The 18881-nt window shown below is 39.0% G+C and overlaps 1 protein-coding gene across 2 annotated transcripts in view; it reads right to left on the minus strand.

Moving 5' to 3' along the window:
* LOC120736768 (inactive phospholipase D5-like) overlaps nucleotides 1-18881 on the minus strand; it is a 75757-nt gene that overhangs the window by 46329 nt on the left and 10547 nt on the right. The window contains exon 1 of one of the 2 annotated variants that reach the window (XM_040037045.1): nucleotides 13813-14235. The exons of the other annotated variant lie outside the window; for it this stretch is intronic. Coding sequence (XP_039892979.1) covers nucleotides 13813-13818 — 6 coding nt within the window. The 5' untranslated portion in view covers nucleotides 13819-14235. Of the gene's footprint in view, nucleotides 1-13812; nucleotides 14236-18881 lie in introns of those variants that run through there. 2 annotated transcript variants of the gene reach the window in all.

The following is an 18881-nucleotide window of genomic DNA, read 5'->3' on the forward strand; positions in this document are numbered from 1 at the left end:
CTTGCACAATCGGTGGCTGACTAAATACTTTTTTGCCCCACTGTATACCCACTGATTCAATTTCTGTTGGGTGACAATAAAAAAGGCAGATGCTTGCAAAGCTACTGAGACACATGAAGTGTCTTATCCCATTTCTTCATGTCACTTTGTGTTCCCTGATTTAATTTCTATGACAAACGACTTTATAAGTACACAAAACTTTTCATCAGTCGCTCTAAATTGAATCGTTTCTGTTTCCGTTTGCAACACTGGAGCAAGCCCATCCATCACTTCTAAAGAAAGTCTGGGAATGAAAGGAGCTAGAGAGGTAGACAGTCCCAGCAGCTCCATTCTTCCCCAGATTTACTCTGACAGTCTTGAACCTTCATACCTACACTCGGTAAAAAATCTCATCAATTCCCGCTCAGCAGGGAACTGTGCTGCTATTTCTCAATTTGCTTGTTCCATCTCTCTTTTTCAACCTTCATTCTGGATCTAGTCCTCGATTCCTTCTTAAGGTTGAAGGTTAGCACATTTTGTGTTGTTCAGGCCTTCTGAAATGATCCATCATCCAGTTTAATCCACAGTGTCACGTCTTCAGATGCTGTGCACTTTGTATAAAAAAGGTTTTTGTGAATAAAAACATATTTTACGGTTTCATTTGGAGCACACAGATTGCAGCATGTATCCATGCTGACAGTTTGAACCTGAGAGTGCATGTGGGGATGTGAGGGGATGAAATACAACAGCAACTGTGACTGATGCAGCTTTCTGTCCTTAAAACACTAAAACGGACTGGTTTCTGCACCTAGTGCTACTGGTTGGATCTGTCTTGGGAATGGTGGATGGTAAACCCTTCACCAGTCCTGAGTGGTGGGTAGGTTTTAAACTCTTTGTTGGTCTAGTTATAACTTACATTTATCTACATTCATCTGTTTGTGTCATTGTCGTCATGGAAAATGCAAATAAATTATTTTTGGTCTTCAGAGTCCTACACTGCAGAGAGTTTAAGACCAAACTATGTCTTGAATATGCATCTATATGCATCATCTTTTAAAAATCAGGCAGGTGAGGCAACGCAGTCTGTCTCTCTCTGAGCAAAGCGTTCAGCGGACCTCTTCCTTGACCTTTTCTTAACAGACAGAGGTCGTTCTCAATCTCTGATAACAAAAGTCAGCATTGGCCTTGAAGCTGACCTGCAAATGATGATGTACACTTCTAAATGTCTGTCTTTGTGCATCTTTGTATAAGCTGTAGAAGACAGAGAAAACATTTTGATTCATAGAGAAGAAGAAACATGACAAGGAAGGACTTGAAGATGCAAAATGTTATATACTGTTGTAATTCATATAGTCTGTTTGCAGACATGTTCTGGACACTTGTTTTCGCCTGGACTAATAAGAGGTTATCACATTTAAACATTTCACATTTACCACAATCATGCATTCAATCTACTTTTGCTCACACTTTCCCTTCATGCCTCCTTCTCTTGCAAAGTGCCTGTGTCCATTCATACCACCTGTGTTATCAAAATCAATAAGTCATTCGCATTCCTGTTAAAATGACATAAGAACCCTGCTGACCATGATGAGACTTGAGTCCACTGTTGCCCCACCCACTCAGCGCTCTAGCTGTTCATTTAATCAGCTTTTATCCAGTCAGCTGGGAGCAGTTGGTTGTTTAGCACAGACTGTAAGGGCTGTATGCTTTTTGCTGGTTCAGCACAAAGTGCTAGGACTTTATCATCTTTGTTTCTTCTTACTGTTCACTGTGAAACTTAATTATATTCAAAGAGCGTGCACTTTTGTTCATCTCTTTGTATTTCAAAGAAATGTGCTAAATTTGGGAAACCAAAAACACACATATGATTGTTGATATCAGGAATTTTCTTAATTTCTTAATTTCTCTGGTTTTGTTTTGAAGTGTGTGTGGTGGGGGTGGCGGTCATGATGGGAGGAGGGGTGATTTTAGGCAGAAAACAAGTCGTGAACGAAACAATGGCTATTCTTTCTAATGTGATGTGGCAATTTGTGGCAAACTCATTAGTAAACAGATGTTGATTTTAGACTGCCAGCAGTCACAAAGCAACATTAAATCCAGTAATCACTGTATTCTCTCCTTTGAATCTTTTCTAACCTGAACTTAAACACATTATAAAAGAAGCTGCAGTCAGACATTAATTTGAATAGGGGCCTTCGTTGCAAGTGACTCATTTCATAATGGAATTAATATTTCCTATTAAAAAATCTAATAGAAGCTTTGATAAGACACATTGCTTTCTTTGATGGACATGCTGTTCTGAATCTTCTGTATGACTTGTTTTCATCTGGACTTGCTGTGTTGTCTGTAAATCTGGTGATGCATTGATATTTAATTATTTATACATATGGTAATTGTTGAAGGTGTAACTGTCTCACATGTTGAACAAATTAATATTTTTTTGAATTTATAAATAACTGCAACGTTGCTTTGTAAGTCATTTTTGCAAATGTGTAGTTCAATGGATTCAGTCCAACCCAATGCAAGACAGTTTCCACTCAGCGCCTGCATGTGAATCAAACTGCATTGTGTTATACCATATTTATAAGTTGTACTATTAGCTTTCTGCAGAGTAGACTCTCCAGCATAGCTGCTCCACCACACTCTCTTACAGTGTTTAATAAGAAAACCCCTTTGAATAACTGATATTCTATCTACTTTTAACACCATTTTATTACCCACATGTCTTATTATTCCTCTTACATTCGCATTACAATTACTGTCCAGAAAGAAAGACACTGCCCTCATTGCCTCCTTCTCACACACAGACACACATAAGAACTTCTAAACATAAGCAATCCACAAAATCACACTTGCAATACGCTGCTGCTGGTGTAGCAATACAAGCGATATACTGTATGTTTTTGTTGACTATAGTACTAAAGCTACCACGACGGTGCTCTCATCTTACTAAAAAGCAGATGTTTTGCATACCACTGCATTTTTCTCCACATTTCCGACCATCCAAACGGCATTTCCTGACTTTCCTGCATATCTTTAATAGCAAATGTATCCTATTGCCACTGGTCATACCACCGCACTTCACTGTTTGTGCATGTGTTTGTGACTCCATGTGTCTGTGGTGGAATCAGCAGGATGTTAAATTACACTGGCTCAGCTGGTGTATACAGACACAGAGAATGGTTTATGACTACCCATACACACACATATCCACTGAAGCACTCACATGCTTTGTGCACCAAAGTGTTTCATTAAAGATCTGCCAGTAGAGCTGCTTGGGCACGATCCCCTGACAAGTCACAGGCCTAGGCTAAATTACAACGATGGCAGGGAACAAAAAGGGAGCACTGAAAGAGTGAGCTTCATGAATTGATTCACAATAAGGGCTCATCTCTCTGTGCACTCTTTAAAAAAAAAAAAATTATCTGGACCTTTGAGCTTTAGAAACGGGATAGCAGCCAAACAACGAGCAAAGTAATATCATGTTTAAACTTTTAGGAAATGATAAGATTATGAAAGCTGAAGACCTTTTTTTCTGTGATAACATAAACTTTTCATGCAAATTTATCCACAAATTACACATGGATTAAATTAGCCATTAAACTCTGTTGATTGAACTCAATTCAGTGCTGCAACTTTTTTTTCTTCCTAGCTTGAGTAATGTGATCACCTTGGGGACAGAGAGATGATCTGCCTCACAAAAGGGGCTTGGGTGCTATATCTGCAGTGCACCATGACCTTTTTCAGAGATTTGTAATGACCACAACATTTGACAATGCACAGAACCTTAGAGCGCGGCACTATTTGCATTTGGGCTTTGAGCGCTTGTGTCAGTGTATTTGTAATTATAATAAATGAATAAGTAGCAGCTCTGTGACAAAGTGTCATTTAACAGGAACAACACGTGTGAGCGTTTATTAGTCTCTGGTGTGAGTGGATTATATGTCTGGGTGTCCGTGCTATGCTGTCAGACTATCAGTTCTGTGAGTGTGACTGTCCATAGCATTTAATTTAGATATAAATAGCTTAGCTCAGGGTTTGACAAGTAGAGGCAGTGTAAATCTTCAGGAAATTAAGCTAAGTAAGTATGATGTGAAGCGTCTGTATAGGTGTGTTAAAGGACAGAGATGTTTGGCTCTTTAGCTAATTAGTCTTCAATTACTTTCAATAACAGAAATGTTTTATTTTAAAAGTCATCATCGCTGTTTAGTTCTACAGAAGACTTGGTATTGAACCTTCTCTCCACACTTCCAGGATGTCTGCAGGATTCACAATTTCAGCGTAATTTTTTAGTCCATAAAGAAATATCTCAGCAAAAAAGAATTTTAATTTCTAGTTAAAGCTGGCTCCAAATCAACTTTAACGATTTAATGTCTCCTACAAGGTGTCCTACAGGAAAAATACCAAATTTAACAACGGAAATAATCAGGTTTTTGACTTTGTAGCTAATTTATCTCTTCATAACAACTTTTAAAGGTGAAGAGGTATTTCAGTAAGGCGGTTGATGACACAGGTGGCTAGGCTAGGTGGCTAGGGACCATACATGCTAATTCAAGTCATTAATAGGATCTCTTGACCATAACTGTGTTGTAGCATTTTTAATATAATTATGTCTTGCTGTGAGCTTAATTATACTGCTAACATATCCAAGAAGTCTGTAATCTAGTTTTAGAATCATCCATGCACTTTATAGATGCACCTTTCTAAGCTAGCTCACAAGCATTAGGAGAAATAATACTCCACCTTCATCTCTAAATCTGTCTGATGCCCAAAATGATTCACTCATTGAGGACATAGTTAATTCCTATAGCCAAAACGAAACAAAAAAAGGTATTTGGACACTACTCAGGTGAGGGTTTTTGGTGTGTTATCTCATAATTACGTGGTGACAAATTTTGTTGAAATAAATTAATAGTGACAAAAATCTTTAGGATAAAAATGTAGAAGAACCTACTTTCAGCTGCTTTCCATATCAATAAATCGACCCACAAATGCTATCGTGATAAGATGCTATATTTTTCCTTTTTTTGCGTTACTTTGGTAGTAGCCATCCATCATATGGGACATAATATTACAAATAATATAACAATAATAGCAAAAAGATAAAGTAACAGTTGTAGTCCTCTGTTTATCGATTAATTTCAGACACAGTCATGGTCACTTCTTGCTTTAAAAAAACAAGATGGTGATGGCCATGAAGCTAAAGTCGAGAAGAGTATACAGATCAACACGTGACACCACTGTGGCTACATGTATCTTTTTTATGAGTCTATTATTACATTACAAGGACAATTTGTTCCAACTGTTCCTGATTTCCAGAGAATGAATTCTGATAACTTGTGTGATCACCCGACTTTTTGTATAGTATTGTGGTGGCCACCAGAGGGCTCCACTCACACCCAGGTCGGGAGGAGGGGTTCTGCTGGTTTTTGGCGCAATGTGTCGAGTTGTAGTTTGGAGATGAATAAAGTCGGAATGGAAAGTTACAGCTCCTGTATCGTCTGTACAATACCTCCACAGTATCCCACTTCTTATCGCACAGGATTGGCTAAACCATCATTAGATTTTATGGTCCTTTCATTCTTTACACAAACATATTAGTTTATCAACGTTTTGGCTTCTTAAATATGTTTGGGTACCCCAGTGAGAAAAATCGATAAAATTGCCATTGCTGCCTGTCTATCTTATGATGTAGAGGACTCTGTGGTGTTTGACACAATTTTTTTTGTCTGCCACTATTTTACTTGGAGCAAAGTTTGTGACAGCAATTTTATTATACGTATGGCCTTGACAGTCTCCCAGCCTTCTTCTTCTCCGGTCTTCGAGCCCTCTTGCAAGCCCCAGGGATGCTGATGCTCAGAGTAATGAGCCAACACATCAAGAAGTTTAGTGGCAGATTTAACTCCAGGACAGGGAGCTAACTTTAAAATCACTGAGTCTACACTTTTTTTTGCACTGTTAATAACACTGTCACAATAAACCATACCTACTGTACATCATCTGCACTCCTGCTGTGGCCTATTCAGATCTGGCCATTAGATCATGTTGAGTTAAACCGCTCTCTCTCTTGCACATGAAGGTAATGGTTATGATTATGATGATTTTCTTTTTTTTTTTTTTTTTTACATCAGGTGAGCAAGACGATTGAAACTAGAGCTAGATGGTGCTAAATGATGAACACTGGTTGACTGGAGGTGGTGGTAAGTCACTTTTTTCCCTACCTGTATATTTCTGTCTATATATGGATACTATATGTTCAATGACTAATTTATTTGGGACACTTCAATCTACACCTACTGAACAACACAAGATTGAAAAATGTTGATTTATGCTGCAATATTTGAATGATAGGGTCTTCCAAGAGAGAGACTGACAGCTACACTCACAGCTTCAGCCAATTTAGAAGAACCATTTAACCTACCATGCATGTCTTTGGACTGTGGGAGGATTATTTTGAGAAAACTCCAGTACATGGAGAAAAATGGAAATTATACACAGAAAAGCCCCTGCTACTTAGTACATTTGAACCCAGCAATAACACTTACAAACATTCAAAGGTGCGATTAGTAATTTTTTGAGATTAGAATATAATATAAAGAATATTTTACTTATGAATATAGATTAAATAGTGTGTATTTAAATATTTTGCCAAACTAATGCATTAGTTTTTTAATGAATTCATTAACTTAGGGCACCGGTTTGTGGAAGCTCCCATGTTTCCCCGCCACCTTGAACATGGTGCTTTTTGTCTAATTGCATTTTATGTGTGTGGCTAGAGACTGGCTGCATACTTTGTATGCCAAAGGTTGAGGAGAAGGGAACTCTTAGGCATTTGCCTGCTGTGCAAGCAAATTTTCATCTATTTCTAAACTTTCTGACTCAAGATATGAAGGCTCATACCTGTGTAGTATCATCTGACAAGGGGTCCCTTTTAACAAAGAAGCGAATATGCAACGCAAAAAGACCAAAACAACCAGCATCTTGATAAAATGTCATCCTTTTCCTCTTCACCTCAAGCCTCATCTCCTGAACTGAAGTCAGAGCTCTAACACATGAAATTGTGCATTGGCATGCTTATTTATTCCTGATATTATCGCAGTTACTTATTGCAAGCAGATTAGACATGCAGACCTCCAATCTCCGAACAGCCTACAAACTGCTGGCTAAACAACAACATCTGGTTTTAAGCTAACATTATGCCACTACTAATGTTAGGTTCAAGTGTCCTAAAAATAATACTTTCCCTCATATAAACAGTTTGGGTTAGAGGTTAAGGGTCTTGAATCTTGAATCTGGAATTTAGGCTACGTTCACACTGCAGGTCTTAATGCTCAATTCCGATTTTTTGATCAAATCCGATTTTTTTTTGTCTGCTCGTTCACACTACAAATAAAATGCGACAGCAAACGCGCTCTAGTGTGAACACTCAAAGCGGCCCGCATGCGCAAAAGAAGATGTCACACACAACGCGCTCTGTTTAGACCCAGAACAAACAATATTGTTTGACTGATGGCCCTTAATATAAAGACTTCGGAATTCACGTTTCTCAATTTTTGCTTTAAGTTATTTTGTTATTTACATAATAATATAGATAACCTAATAATTATCCTTATTGCTGTTTTAGAGAGGAGCGGTGCTTCAAAGGATAGTTGCAGATTTCTGTCAGAATCTGCAGATTATACAGTACAAATAAAATGTTAACGTTTCTCCAACGTTGTCTTCCCAGCAGTTTCACCGGATGGCCAGGAAGCGTTCGCGATGTCTTCTCCGGTGCTGATAATTGGCGTCTGTCTTGTGTCAGTGACGTAAAAGACGGATTTAATGCGACATGACCGTTCAAACAGCAGTCGCTTTCTAAAACGTCAGATATGTATCGGATTCAGTACAACATACGAAAGAGACCCAGATCGGATTTGAAAATATCGGATTTGTGCTGTTCACACTGTCATAGCATGATCGGATATGGGTCGCATAGGGTCAAAAAAATCGGATTTGATGCGCTTTTGCCTGCAGTGTGAACATAGCCTAATATGCTTATGCTTCTTTCTGCTCCTTTTTGAACATGAAAGTTATTTGGAGTTTTGGTTGCTCGTTTTCCTTTAGAATTTCATTCTAAAATCATATGAGAGTTTATTCACTATGCATCAGTCCAACAGTGATATATCAACTTCAACTAAAGTTTCACTAGCTCTGGGTAGCAGTAGCTAAGAGGGGCTAATATAAGTCCCCCCCCCCTTTGTATTTTTTAATAGTAGCTTTCAGACAGGTTCATATTAACTAACAGAGGCAATTGCAGAAAACAAAGGCTAGCAGTAGCTAACCGAGGCTAACAGTGGCTAACATCAGCCAATAGCAGCTAAAAGAGGCTAAGAGCGGCCCTGCGACAGACTGGCGACCTGTCCAGGGTGTACCCTGCCTCTCGCCCTATGACAGCTGGGATAGGCTCCAGCGCCCCCCGCGACCCTGAAAAGGATAAGCGGAAGCAAATGGATGGAAGAGGCTAAGAGCCACAAAAAATAGCAGCACAGAATGCACAGAAAGCAGAATAACAGCACTGGAAAGGGACTTCCTCAAACACTCACCTGACTGTAACTTTAACTTCATCATGCTAATGCCATGTTCATTTTTCTCTCTTTATCATTTGAGGAAAAAGGCAAGCAAGTTAGACCCATTAAAGACTTTAAAAAATCCATAGTCTTCGATAGGTGCACAAAAAGAACACATCTTCTTTAACAAATTGATCATCCCTCTGCAGGCTGTGTCACCCTTAGTTGACTAAAGTGAAGTAGTGACAGGAACTTAATGAGAACAAATGCAGACTGACTGTGTCACCTGTGAAATAGATGGGTTTCCACAACTGGACTGTCTTAGACAAATCAAGGACAAAGTGCGGGTAGTGACTGCACGTAGGAGCAGTGAATAAACACACAAAATGCTGTTGTATTATTACTTTAGTGAAATTTAATCTGGATTACATTTTCCTCTAAGCTATGTAATGAATTAATACTGTAACAATGTACCAATTTATAAAAACAGCAGGGCGCAGAAATGTAAATATATGAAACAAAGAGTCAGCGTCCTCTCCTCTCCTCCAGGTTCATTCATTATTAATGGTTTGTTAAATCTCATTTTCTCTTTCTCTCTGACAAAATCTTGTAATGTTCTAAGAGGTGTTATATGTTTTGTCTTGTTAAACCCTTGTTAGTGCAGTGTTAGTGATGAATGATGTGTCAATCGGAATCAGTGAAGGGCAGAAGTGAGGGGACCTGATGTTGTCAACCCACAAGGCCAACACCATGAATTGGGTCATTCTCCCCTGATTACCACACATACCACCAACCCTTCAGAACAACCTTGAATCTGAAATAAATTAAAGTGGGTGCGACACTGTAAACTTGTGCAGAGCCATCTGTAGTTTTAAAGGGGATTCAGTATGTAGAGCTACACAGGCCAACTCCTCAATAATGTGGTCTAGTGTAGATCATGCTTTATATCAGTGCATTACTGTTAGATAGCAATCCACCTTTTCATACACAACTAAATGAAAGTCTTCTTTCAACTCCTAGGGGAAATGATTGACACAAAACAGGGGATTTAAATCGTCTTACGGACAAGTCCCAGACAGCTTTCAACTCTATACAACTAAAATCCATCTATCTGTACCAGAGGTGGTGCAAACAAGGTTACTGAGTGTATCAATATGACATTTCAAAATGTAGCTTTTAAAGCAGAAATGTAGCTTTGAAATGGCAAAGGCTAACAAATTGTTTGAAGAATGCAACCCTGCCAAAAATCATAACAGAAACCAAAAAAATTAATTAGACCTTATGCAGAAAAAAGAAAAATTATATTTAAAATTAGAATGAGATTGCGGATACAAGCGGCAGAAATGGACTGGCCTCTCCCTTAGAGGTAGGGTGAGAAGGTCGGCCATCCGGGAGGGGCTCAGAGTAGAGCCGCTACGCCTCCACATCGAAAGGAGCCAGTTGAGGTGGTTCAGGCATCTGACAAGGATGCCTCCTGGGCGCCTCCTGGGTGAGGTGTTCCGGGCATGTCCCACATGGAGGAGGCCCCGGGGCAGACCCAGGACACACTGGAGAGATTATATCTCTCGGCTGGCCTGGGAACGCCTTGGTGTTCCCCCGGACAAGCTGGAGGAGGTGGCTGGGGAGAGGGAGGTGTGGGCTTCTCTGCTTAGGCTGCTGCCCCAAATAAGCCAAAAAATATGGATGGATATTTAAAATTACTAAAAGCACAGTTTAGTCTAAAAGGAAAAAAAAATAAACCCACCCACAAAAAGATTTTTTGTCAAATGTGAACAATGTCAACACAAAATTAGAAAAAAAGGAAAGAAAAATCTCTACAAACAAACCGAAAATCAAATCCCCTTTCACACTATTCACACTAGTATTGAAGTAATAAGTCATGCAGGTCTGTCTACTGATGAAACTGATGCTAAATTACTTTAAAAATGCTTAAGAATGAATAGTGAAGACACCACAAACTGTAGCTCTATAGGCATCTTCTGCAGTTTTATTTTTTTCAGCTTTTTATCCTTTTTATTCCATCTGCGATTATATAATCAACTAAGCGTACTCAGTATGCAGGTAGCAACCTCAGGGCTGTCCTAAGGTGACATCTGCAGAAGAGACATCATATTAGAACGAGATTCATTAATCTATTCACGCGTGTTCTCCACACTTACGCCTCTACAATACTGAACGTGTTCATTATCCCAATTAACTGCAACAGAATAACCACTCTGAGAGTGCATAGTGCTAAATATGTGACATTAATTCAGTAACAGAAAATGCTTGAAGCATTATGAGAGCTTGCCCAGATGATATAATATTGACTGATTTTCTAACAAAGAAACATTTACAGTATGTATACGAACTGCTTTATTCTATCTTTTTAACAATTAGAACAAAATAACTAAGAATAAGAAACTGATGGAAAGATCATTTTCCAATTTCTTATAGTTTTTCTTTCTTGAGGTAACCATGGTTTTGAACTGAACTCACTGACACTGAGGATACTGCAGCATGAGGACAGAGAAGCAAGGTTACAACAGTCCAAATAAGGATGCTCGTCATATATTGACGATAACAGAAATTACAGTTAGATGTACTAAATGCATACATAGCATAACTATGTTGTTTCATTATCCCAATAATGCATACAGCATTTCTAGACTGAAGCCTACCCCACTTCCTTTGCCACAGTTGTTCCAGAAAAATCCTTCTTTATGTAGAGAGAGTATTAATCTGACTTTTTAGTATTAGTGTGCACCTTGTTAGCTAGATCTACCAATTACTGTTTCTCACTGACAATCGCAACACGTATTGCCAGAGAGGGGAAGACTGCGCGCAGGCAAAATGCAGTAAATCAGACCGCTTTAATCCTGAAGTACAACTAATCGAACCTCTAACCTTTAATGGACACATTCTTCTTCACAAAATGAGATCAGGTCAGACTGACCTGTCTTTGTAGAGATATCACTCACAGATAAATCACTGGCTGTTCTGTTTTGGCTAAAATTCAGGAGCTAGTAGTTTGGTTGCCATGGATACCAGTTCAGGTGTTTGGGGGCTCTACTGTCTGTTGGTGCTTTGTACACCATGGTCTGATGGCTTCTGGGTCTGTTTGTATGAGTCCCTGTGAATGTGTGTCTGTGTATCCAGCATATTGATGCTGTCTGTGAGCAGAATTAATTTTTTTTTTCTTTTCATGGCGCATTTATTTCTGTAATCATATTTTCCTCTTCTCTTCTCTTCTCTTCTCTTCTCATTTTCCCCCCCTGCCCTCCTTTGCCATCACCACCTCTCTTCTTCTTCTTCTTCTTCTTCTTCTTCTTCTTCTTCTTCCCCATAGATATATACAGAGTGTAGTAGGCCAGACTTGGCCAGTCCAATTTGGCCCAGCAGCCCACTTGTCAGCCTGTGCTATGTGTACCCAGGCTGAAAGACTGATGGCACCAGGAGACAAAGAGAAACAGAGATAGAGAGGAAGGATCAGGGACATAGAGTACTGGTATAGAACATTCCTATAAAGATCCTGGGAGAATTTATAGTTGTCAAAGGTTCACACACATGATATAAAATTTCAGTAAACCACAAAAAGAGGACAGCCTGATATCTGTATGGGTCTGAGTCATGCTCTGTGCGCTAATCAGTGAATCACGGCCAGTGAGAGCTGACCAGCAGTTCACGGTGAGGTAAGCCTGGACAAGATTAGTCTGGCTGTCCTCCTCCAGCATTCTTTGATTTTATTTGCACTGTGATGAAATCTGCTTTGTAATTCAAACTTGTGTATTCAGTAAACAGGATATTTTGATGTTTAGGGAACGGTGTTATTATGTATCAGGGTTTCTATTGGATGCTTTACCTGCTGACTTTTGTTGGAGAGTCACTTTAATAGGCTACCCATAACTGAGGTCTGAGACATAATAAAAGATAACTTTATTGTACACTAAATGCTAACAATGTAAAAAATATTTAAAAAAACAAACATTAACAAACATTTTTATGTTAATGCATGTTTAAAAAAAAGAAATATTCAGCACAACTGTCTGCCAGCATTTACTGTAAGCCTGTTAATAATAAATTAAGTATGTCCCACAATATCGACTAATAACTATTTCCCATAAACAAATACTTGTAAATCGCTACATTTGTAGCCAGTATTATAATCTGAATTCATAAGCATTCCATTAGCAATATTTTCTAATACATAGATGTCATGAGTCATAATGAGTCATAATGCATACAAAATTAATATGCAGATCAAAAAACATTCGTCGGCATTGAGTAATGTCATTGTGTGTGTTTTTATTATTAGTTTATGTGCCAGGCAATACAATTGTGAATGTAGTCCTGTAGCTTTGTAGCTGTAGCTAAATGAGGGCTAATCTTATCATCCAACTTACCTAAAAATTGTATGTATATAAAAAATACATCAATTACTTTCTGTGATTCTAATTAGGCATGAGAGAAAAAATGTGAAAGCGTCCTAATATACAGGGTTAAAACTTTTTTCTTTTCTTTTTTCTTTTTTTTACCACATTTTGTTTTTACTGCATCGTCACCATCCACTCAGTATGAATGCACCTACAAAAGCCTACCTTGTTACCTCAAAATCTCCAGTGCTTGAAAAGAAGGCAACATGACTTCTTTATATTTCTGAACCCAAAGACTACCGTGACATGGATGACCGTACACAGATTTGCCTCAAAATATAATAAGATTCGTATAAAGAATAACAGAGAAATGCAGAAAATCACATTGAGTTTATGGATAAAGTAATGAAAGGCACTTATAAACCCATTTTCCACTGATTGCCAAAGACAGCAGTGGATAAAATAGTCACAAGACCAAGTCAATACAGCACCTTGTATCTAGGTCTAAGTGTGAATGAGTATGCACAGTGCCAAAGCATGGATGACTTCACATTACATGCAATATTTCAAGATATTTTTTGACCTACTTCCTATAAACAAAGATCAGAGAAGAGTATAAAGTAAAGGCAAAGTACAATATCCCACAGCACCACTATCCTTGATGGCTACACCCTATATTCAAGACTTGATCTTCACACTCTAAGAAAACAAAAAACAGAAAAAAACACTTGCAGCCAAAGAACAATCAGAGCACTTGACACTAACAAAGAGACATATGACTTTCTCATACAGCACACAGGTTACACCAGATAGATAGATAGATAGATAGATAGATAGATAGATAGATAGATAGATAGATAGATAGATAGATAGAACCACTCACTCGCTCACTCACTCCTGCTTAGATTAAACACATTTTATAGTAGAGAGCCCACCTTCATGACGCATCCCTCTGTTTGTTAGTCCACTCTGAAACACATGTGCTCTTCTGGATGTGCGAGATGAAAGAGACAGAAAGAGTATGTGTCCGTTTGTGTGAGCTGCAAAATCCGCTGCTTCCTCTCTTCCCTGGGAGTCACAGGGGAGGAGAGTCCATCCCTCTCGGCAGAGAAAATGTATGTGTTGGCGTTTGTAAGTGCACGTGCATATGTGTGTGAAAGAGAATGAAAGAGAGGGAAAGCGCTGCTCCTCCTATCCTCTTCTACAACTGCATGAATGAAAACATAAAAAGGACACACCTCTATCTGTCTATCTATATATAGATCTATCTATCTGTTGAGCTATCTGTCTTCTAGCTTCCTTCTTCACTTTTCTTTCTCTATCCTTTCCTCCTCTCATCCCACCATATCGCATGTTTGCTCACCTCCTTCTCACTCTCCCGCTCCCTCCCCTGTGCTGTCTCACCACCCTCTCTCTCTCTAATAGAAAGCTCAAATTTCTCCACTCTTCCATACAGACCCACAAAACAGGGAGGGAATAGAGAATAAATAGATGTTCGGACTCTCCTCTCTTTTCACTGTACATCCACTTGCCTCTCCTGCTTATATTGTCTCACCTTACCCTGCATTATTGCGATAGTGAGCTCCTCCACTCTTTCTTTTCTGTGATTAATCTGATTTTTCAGGTCTATTGGTTTTAATACTAATCCAGTTTGTTCAGATATTAAAACAGAATTGCAATACATGATGGAATTGCAGAGGCACAGCATGAAACAAAGTGCAGGCAGTGAGCCTAGTGAAACACAGCCAATGCAACTAAATTGCATTGATTCAATACATCTCAGTGCAGTTTAGTTCATTGACTGCAAGCGGAGATATGACAAAGTAATGCTATTTTACACTTCTTAGTATGCAAAAGCAATACATCGGCAGCACATTGTAATGCAGAGCAGATCCTGTTCAGATGTAGGGTATAGATAGTAAATCTTTTAAAGTCTGTCTGCCCTGCAGCTGTGTGCTGACAGAAAAAAGCCAACAGGGGGTGCTAGTACGCTTTTTAAGTTGGCGATCATCGCAGTGCAGTAGGCATAAGAAAATAAGAGACAAAGAGAAACAGGGCTTTGTGATTAGAGCTAAATAGAAGATCAACTATCAGACAATTTCTGTCTCTGCCATATAGATGGAGGATTAAACAATAAATAGATGATCAGGCTCTCCTCCTCTTCTTCCTTTCCTGCTTATCCCCCCTTAGTAACAGCTCACATTTCTGGGATTTTTCCTGCGATAGATGGGAGTATCTATTTTAAGGTCTAGAATCTATCAGACATCAATTGTTAAACTTACCATAGACTGAAATAAAAACAAACAAACAAGAAAATGGCCAAACAGTCGGAAGGTATGTGAAACTATTTTTAAAACAATGAGAACAGACCAGCAGAGAATGGAGCAGAAAACACTAAAGTCAATTTTTCTTTGTTAAAGCCCTTACAAATACCTTTGTGTCTTTTATGGTCCACCTGCAGCTAGCTATCCGATAGCTTTACTGCGCATAAAAAAACACTGTTACAGTACCCAGTCTTGTGAAAGGCTACAATGATGATCGTTAGCTGAAACTCATAAAAGCTTAAAATCCGTATTATTAGACATGTTCTTGATTATTTAAATGGAAGATGACAAGACTTGAGAGTCATATAAAAAGTAAACACAGCCCAAATCCCAACAGTATATTAAGCAGCAGAGAGTATGCAGAGATTAAAATTTGTTGGACTTACCATGTCCAGCCACCTGACATGGACTTTCAGTCCTCAAACCTGGTCAAAAAACAAACAAACAACAAGGACAGTTCTTCCCTAGGAAATGGAAGCTACCTGCGTAGTGACTACAGCCCACTGAAACTGTTATTTGTTTGACGGACAAGCAATATTTATTCCTTTTTGATCGAGTGCCTACAAAGGTGATAAAAACCATATCATTCACTACAGTCATTCAAGACTCTTTCTGTTCGAGTGTAGTATTTCAAGCACATCTCCCCCAGGGACTGGTGCTGAATTGCTACAGAACCATCACCGAGAGCATCCTCACAAACATGATCATGACGCGGTACTAAAGCTGCTAAAGCAGCCGAGCGGATGACCTACACCGTGTGGTGAAGATTGCATACTAAACGAGCTCCCACAACTGGAAGATGTCTGCACCACTCTTCTGAGGAAGTAGACGAGCAGCATCATTTCAGACACGTCACACCCCCGTTACCCTTTGTTTCAACTTTTGCCATCAGGCCGATGATACAGATGAATACAATACTCATGCAAACAGACTAAGGAACAGCTCTTCTCCCCACCCAACCACCCATATGCTATAATAACTTGCACTCACAATAGCTCTTCAGCACTACAATTGCACCCCATATAATCTCCCCCTCAGGAGTATCCATCCATCAATCCATTCTCCTCTGCTTATCCAACTCAGAGTTGTGCGGGGCTAGAGTCTACCCCAGCTGCCACAGGGCTGAAGCAGGGCATAGGAAAGGCTGCCAGTCTGCTGCAGGGCTTACGCAGACAATGATTCACATTCACATTCACATCTGTGGGCATTTTAGTATAACCAGTTAAACCCACAAACTGCATACCTTTGGACTGTAGGAGCAATCCAGATTACCCAGAGGGAACCCACTCAGTCACAGTCCACACAGAGAGACACCCACTCACACTCATGTTCACACCTATGGTCAATATTCATGTTGCCTCAAATGGTATTTGCATGATAAAGTCACTTTTATAAGATTCCTTGTCTTAAGTATAAAAACAGTACAATGACCCGAATGGCAGGAAGTGCAACATCACTCCAGATTTTTTTTTTTTTTTTAACCAGGAGAAAATCAATTAAACACTTGTTTATGACTAGTCAGTGTACAGTGTAACTGTAGCACATATAAAGAAGCATGAGAAAGTTTATTTGCACAAGCCTTTACGTCTTTTAAAAGCAGCAAATTAGGTGTTTTTAGTTTCCTGCTTCCTGTCCTCTGTATCCAGGCAGCCTTCTTAACTAAACCAAAAATAAGTGTTTCTCGGAGGAAATGACCGAGAACTTGTTTGACGTAAACTCTCAGATTCAACCACTTATGAAAGAGCGAGAATGTGCAATTATAGGTGGCAAATTATTGTTTAATTTGGGATAATTGTTGTTTAAATTCCTTAAATAGCTTGTTTAAATACAGAGAAACCACTGAAGTGCAACCAATCTCAGATATAAAGCATTTACCTCATCTGCCCTTCTGCAGGATAAAGGATGCATGTGCTGTTTGGAAGCTCTAAAAGATATGTAATCTGTAGTTGATCGGTTTTCCAAATGTTTCAATAGTACTGTATAACAGTAGCTTTACTTGCCTCTGAAATGTCTATATGTGTCTTTGTGTTCCACAGCAGGAACATATTAATCTCAAAGGGGGTCATCACAGCAGCAAAGCACACCTTAAACAATATTTTAAGGACACAATAGTTATAGAAATGCTGATCCGTGTTCGATTAAATACATTCTCACAGTTTCAGGATCTGTCAGTTTTTCTTCACGCACAAAAATAATTAGAGCATCTGTCACAAGCATCACTGATGCAGTATCAGCACTCAGCGGTGCCATCCATCTGCTGAAGTTGGTGTGTTTTTGTGTTTTGGATGCACTGCAGAACTGTGAGTTTCAAGCTGACTTGGCACTGCGCACAACAAAAAAATCAAGGGAGACTTTGTTTGGCTTTGTCTAGATTGACAGTTTTATGTCAGATTCAGGTCATTTCACATCCAGCCTTTCGGTATCAGCTCCGGATTTCCTTTGCCACACTCCATGAAGAGGTCAAGTTGCGTCTCTCTTGTTAGTGTCAGCTAGCTGACAATGTGATGCCGGCTGCGTGTGCAGCAAGAGGAAGATGCTGCATTGGTTTTATCACTCACTACTCTCCTATATATTGCTGGTATATCACAGCTGCACTCTGATATGAAATGGTAAAATGGCCTGTATTTGTATAGCGCTTTTCTAGTCCCTAAGGACCCCAAAGCGCTTTACACAACCAGTCATCTACCCATTCACACACTGGGGATGGTGTAGCCACAGCCACCCTGGGGCGCACTGACAGAGGCGAGGCTGCCGGACACTGGCGCCACCAAGCCCTCTGACCACTACTTGAGTACCACGTAAACGTGATACTCAAGTAGTGCAATTAGATCTGGCACTGTCCCACAAATTAGGAACACATGACAGAAATTCCAGCAGGGGGCAGTCACTTTACAGCAACTCAGAAATAAGGTCAACATGAATTTCATCAGCAAAGGAACATAAGTTGCCACGACTACACGACTTTAATGCAACTTTAATGCACAGTTTCATTCATCATCATTACTAAAGCACATCTAACAGCTTTGCTTACGCTAGTCAGTTTTTTTTTCAAGTTTTGTTTAATAAAACTTGAAACTCTTGAGGCAATAAACGTACCTGAAAAGAATTACTTAGTGCATGGATCTTTCTATGCATCTTTGCAAGCTATTAGAAGCTGCTTCCATCATTTATATGCAGTCTGTGTTTTTAAAAATTATAGATGTGGCCATAGACAGTTCATCTCTCTTATGCACATTAATGTGTGGTTGTATTATTTTGATTGATTAATTATCGAAATGTGTGCAAAACCCTAAAACTTTTTAAAAGATTTGTTACATTAATATAAACAGTAGCTTACTGTATTTGTTGCAGGCAACATAAAAATTTAAATAACACACAGCTCCAAGTGGGACTGGATTAAAAAAAAATGAAGATATATAGCCTGAGGAGGTTTGAAAACTCAGAATTTCAGATAAATCAAAGAATTATCAAGAAAGTGAATAACGCACAGAGCTAAAACACTCCATACATTCATGTATATGTTTTGAACAAATTTGCAGGGTTGCAGGTATAAATTTACCATAGTTTTGATGAGAAGAAAAGTTCTAAAGCTGGAATATAACACGAGCAGCAGTTCTGTTACTCCAACACTAAGAATCTCTTTATTATCAGTGCAGTCAAAGCAAGCATCCAATAAACTA

The sequence above is a fragment of the Simochromis diagramma genome, unplaced genomic scaffold (genome assembly GCF_900408965.1).
Source record: "Simochromis diagramma unplaced genomic scaffold, fSimDia1.1 OVJJ01000330.1, whole genome shotgun sequence".
NCBI lineage: Eukaryota > Metazoa > Chordata > Actinopteri > Cichliformes > Cichlidae > Simochromis > Simochromis diagramma.